The sequence below is a fragment of the Rhamphochromis sp. 'chilingali' genome (genome assembly GCF_963969265.1).
Source record: "Rhamphochromis sp. 'chilingali' genome assembly, chromosome: 16".
NCBI lineage: Eukaryota > Metazoa > Chordata > Actinopteri > Cichliformes > Cichlidae > Rhamphochromis > Rhamphochromis sp. 'chilingali'.
Genome location: NC_137943.1, coordinates 34444807 through 34449637, shown reverse-complemented (window position 1 = coordinate 34449637; position 4831 = coordinate 34444807). Strand labels below are relative to the sequence as shown.

The following is a 4831-nucleotide window of genomic DNA, read 5'->3' as shown; positions in this document are numbered from 1 at the left end:
TTAAAGCCTTTTTAAGAATCATTAAAATGATGATCATCAATTCTAATATCTATAAACAGTAATAAAAACAGGGCTGTGTTTCACGTCAGCTTCATTTATTTGTAGCCATGGTTAGATTTCATCTGCAGCAGGCAGTCATCCACCTTTACACACACATTTACACAACAGTACAAAAGTACTTTTTGATTCCTGAAAGAGAAATAAGACAAATGTTGCCTTTGTATCATCTCTGATATGGAAGGGATCATTTGTACAGGTTCAACAGGGACTCACAGTCAGCCTGCTAGAACATTTGGATGAAGAGAAAAAGGAGGAAAAAGACTTTGAGGGACAAATCCAATAAGATCAGCATGTTTTGAATGTGGGAATACAACAGTTTCCTCCACCATGACACACACTGGAGCCTCTTTTTGCTCACAGCTTCACTGTTTGTCTCAAAGTTCAGTTTGGAGGCCAAAATTGTTGCAACACATTTGTAAGTTTGCACTAATTTCACTGTGTGACCCTTAATGGATGTAATGAAAGAATCAGTCAGTGAAATATGAAGCTGTGCTGTAAGTTTGGAGGAGAAAAGTGTCTGAGTGACTTTAATGAGGTGAACACATGAATACAGAGCACTGACTGACACGTACACACTCCTTTAATGAGTCGCACACATTTTTGTGACTTCATGAAATGTCAAAAATGACACAACACACAACAAGCTGCGAGCACATTATTGTGTGTTTGCTGTTTGTGTGCTTTGTTTGCTGTTATGATAGCAGGCATACAGCCATGTTCTCAATGTCTCAGCTATCATTGATTATTGCTGCTCTTCCTCTTCTATTAGGCACTTCAACTCAATGAATGACACACAGAAAGATTTCATGACTGTGTTCTTCACAATAAGGAGAATATGTTATCTGCATCTGAATGACTCATGTTGCCTTGTTTCTACTTTGTTTGCATATTTCTGCTTGTTGGAAAGGATTTTCTGAATCATTCAGTAGTTTTTGTAATAATAACGACATTTAGCAAGACTTCAAAATGATTCTCCAACATTTGCTGTTCAGACTTGATCTGTTCTTACGTGTGTGATATCCAGAATGAAAAACTCAGCTCAGGTAATAAAATGGGAGCTGAGCAGACTGCAGGGGCTTCATGGTCTCTCCTTTGATTCCATTAAAGTTCATTTGTCAGCTGTGAGTTGAGGATTTGAGCTGTTTCTCTCACAGGTGAAGAACACAGATCCTTCCTGGAATCATTCTTGAAGCAGAGTTCCTGCTTGTAACTGTCATTGTGTTATTAAAGTGAAAGCCACAGCTAACGGTGTGGAGGCTGCAGAGCAGAAACCCACACAGCCCGTCTGCTGCAGGAGAGCAAGTTTGGATACAGTCAGTTTGTGCTTCACTCACACGGGTTGTTGTTGATCACACAATGAAAGTAGAATCAAACTCTTCATCTTCAAATCTTTATTGTTCACACAAACACAACTACACTGTTTGACATTTGAAAATCAAACAAAAACTTGTGATAAAAATATTCCTGATGGTTTTTGTTACTACAATAAAAGTCACAATAAGCACAAAAAGAATTCTAACTCAGAGCAACAATACATGTAAAGATGTATTTATTTCAGACGATCTTCTAACTGTTGAAGAAAAAGGCAAAATAAGCACAACACATCATAACTAACATTTGTGATCAAAGTGATGAATGAGATGAATTGATGAGATGTGATGGTGAGAAAAGGCGAGCAGGAAACAGTCAGTCAGCATGTGTGCAGTTGGTGGACGCTCCCTTGTTTGTGAGCATCATCAGCAGAGAGAGTCCACAGCAGTACACCAGACTCTTCACTATCAGCACTGTGTACAGCAGGCAGAGCAGCTTCACCCTGCACTGAGACTGGAAGGACACTGAAGGACAGACAGACACAAAGAGACAGACAGACAGTCGGGTTATTCCTCTCAGATCAAGGAGAAAAAGTCCAAATAGAAACAGTCACAGCTTCTTCTTCAAGTGGATGAATTGATGTAGTGTTTGTGTCCACTTGGGGGCAGAAGAACTCCACAAGCAGCTAACAAACTGATCTCTGACATATTATGGTCTGTCTGCTGTTTGGTGCTGAGCAGCTAGTGTACAGTGGCTTTATCAGAGCTTGTTGGATGAAGATTTGATCAATTAGTGCAACTTTAAGAGCCTAAACTTGTTCCAGCTGCCTCATTGGACATTGGAGCTGTCCATGCAGAGAGGCAGCAGGTGATCTTACAGTCAGCTGGCTGCAGAGCTGGCAGGTCTGCTGGCTCTCTCTCTGGAGGACAGGAGGCTGCTGGAGCTGGAAGCTCTGAAACAGAAAAGGAGTCAAATGTTTGGAGCTGCAGTGAGAAATGTCAGTCCTCTGCTGCTCTGCTCTCTTTGACAGCATCTCCACATGAAGCTGAATCACTGCTGAACACAGTCACCAAGCCTTCATTACCTTGTTGTGTTCGGGCCTCCACTGTGCCCCCCTCGTGCTTCACCCAGCAGCTGTATTTATATGTGTCAGAATGGCTCCCATCAAGCATCCTGATGGCAATGGTGCGTCCCGCCTCTCTGAGCTCCAGCTGCTCTCCCTCAGCAGGGGGCAGCTCCTCCGCTTCTCCGCCGTTCTTCTTCTGTCTTTTCCAGGAGAACTGGACCAGAGGAGGAAACATGGCTGAGGCCACACACAGCAGGGAGCTGTTCCCCTCCAGGTGGGCTCTGGATGCTGCTGGGTACACGCTCACCACGGGCTTCACTACCTGCTCATCTGAAGTTTGACAGCAGCAACAAGCAGCACAGACACACATTCACACAGTCAGCAGCAGCTTCCAGCACTGCACTGCATTCAGTCTGATCCTGGAAACTACATGGACTCTGATCACTAAACTACTCATCAGCACAAAGTTCACTACATACACTGGATTCAGCTTCATATCAAACACAGTCATCACCTCATGTCATCATGGCTCACATGAGGAACACTCAGCATGATTTTACATCATGAAATAAAATGTATTTCTTCTCTTTTATTTTCTTGATATTATTTCAAAATATGACTCATCACACATGTAAATGTATATAGATATTTGTTTTTATACAATTTAAATTTGATTTCCCATCTAAAAAAAAAAAAATTCTAACAGAAATTAGTTTGTTTCCAAAAATAAATTATTTCTTTCACAACATAATTTCAGCAATGAAATTTACATTTTTGCATCGGAGTTTTTAAACATTTGTTATATAGATTTCACAATTCTTGTATTTTATACTCCAACAATTGCAACAGCAGCACATCTATTGTTTATTTTATTATATGTTTTAAATGTGTGAATGGATTGTTACACACATTTAAATGTAATTAATCAGACACTTAAATGAAAATTAAATACCTTTTTTAAATAATATAAACTAATGATCATACTTTACATCATATATTGTATGTGAGAAACAGTTTGGCAAAATGTTATTTACCTGTACATATTTTTTCAAAGAAGCAGTTACTGGTAACATTTTTCTTGTCTTTTGAAATTTAGTCTCACACATCAAACAAATCTGACTCGTAACAATTTCATTCTAATTTTTGTTATCACATTTTTTAATCACACCATTAACTGCTATCTATTTTCTCTTTAGCATAGCTTATATATACACATTTATTTCTACTTATTTGAACATCAAATATGATCTTGTGTTAAAAACCAGCAGAATCACTGAGAGGATCAAATCCTAAATATTTGTAACATCACTAATATTTGCAGAAATAAAGAATAACTTTAGTTGTTCAGTGAGATTTCAACATGTTTTCAGAGATTATTGAGCTTTTCTTATGTAACAATGGCTGCAGATTTTTTTTTTTTATTTTTTTATTTTTTTATTTTATTTTTTGAAAACCTAACATCTAATACCTGCAACAATAGAAGCTGGCTTTTAAAATATTTTCAGCTTCTACAATAAAACAACAGAAGGAAAATTCTTTGTTCTTACCTGTTACATAGAGTTTAGTTCCAGAGCCAAAGATGTAGTATCCTCCCACAGTGAGACAGACTGCTACAAAAACCTGTCTGCTGTTGAACGTGTCAGCTGAGGTGAATGAGTCCAAATGAGGAAGCAGGATCATATTTCAGCTCCATGATGTGTTTCTCTAATGTTCATATCAACATGACTGTCTCTTCTTCTCTTTTCTTTAATGCACATGGATTCTTCATTAACTGATTCTGAATTTTTGATCCAGGTCAGCATTTGAGGTCTGGACTGAAACACCTGACATGAATAATGCAACTGTAATTTACAGGCTTCTGTTTAGTCTGCTTAAAATGTAGTTATTCATGGCAGTCAGTCAACTTTGTGTCAGCATTATATTGCTTGCTGTGTCTACACTCAATACTGGATGACATCATCCTTTTTGCTAAAGGATATAGTTATGCTGGATCAGGAGACCCCGAATCCTTCCTTAGTTATGCTGCAGTAGGCTTAGGCTGCTGAGGGATTCCCATGATGCACTGGACGTTTCTCCTTCTCTCATCTCTTCTTCACTCACTATGTTTTATACAGCACTCTGCATTTTATAATAAATCCTTATTGATCTCTTGCTCTCTTCCACAGCGTTTCTTTAGCCTTGTTTACCTCCCTTCACTCCAGCCAGCTGTGACAGATGCTGAATCCTCCCTGAGCCTGGTTTTGCTGGACGATTCTTCCTGCTTGTTATGTTCTCTTATAACTTAACTGGTAAGTAACGACGCCTTCTTTAGTCGTAGGAATTTACTTTAATAACCAGTCTAAGGAAAACAAGGCGCAGGCATATCAATGCGCGCATACACCACACTTTGTGTTT

General features: G+C 38.9%; 1 protein-coding gene across 1 annotated transcript; it reads right to left on the bottom strand.

The window, feature by feature from the left end:
- Positions 1-1444: 1444 nt before the first annotated feature.
- LOC308383371 (uncharacterized protein) lies at positions 1445-2889 on the bottom strand. The gene is made up of 3 exons (XM_080861291.1): positions 2456-2889; positions 2249-2323; positions 1445-1895 (listed from the first exon to the last, which is right to left on the bottom strand). Exons 1-3 carry the CDS (start codon positions 2805-2807, stop codon positions 1747-1749), a joined length of 576 nt encoding a protein of 191 aa, XP_080717417.1. The 5' UTR covers positions 2808-2889; the 3' UTR covers positions 1445-1746.
- Between the last annotated feature and the right edge of the window lie 1942 nt (positions 2890-4831).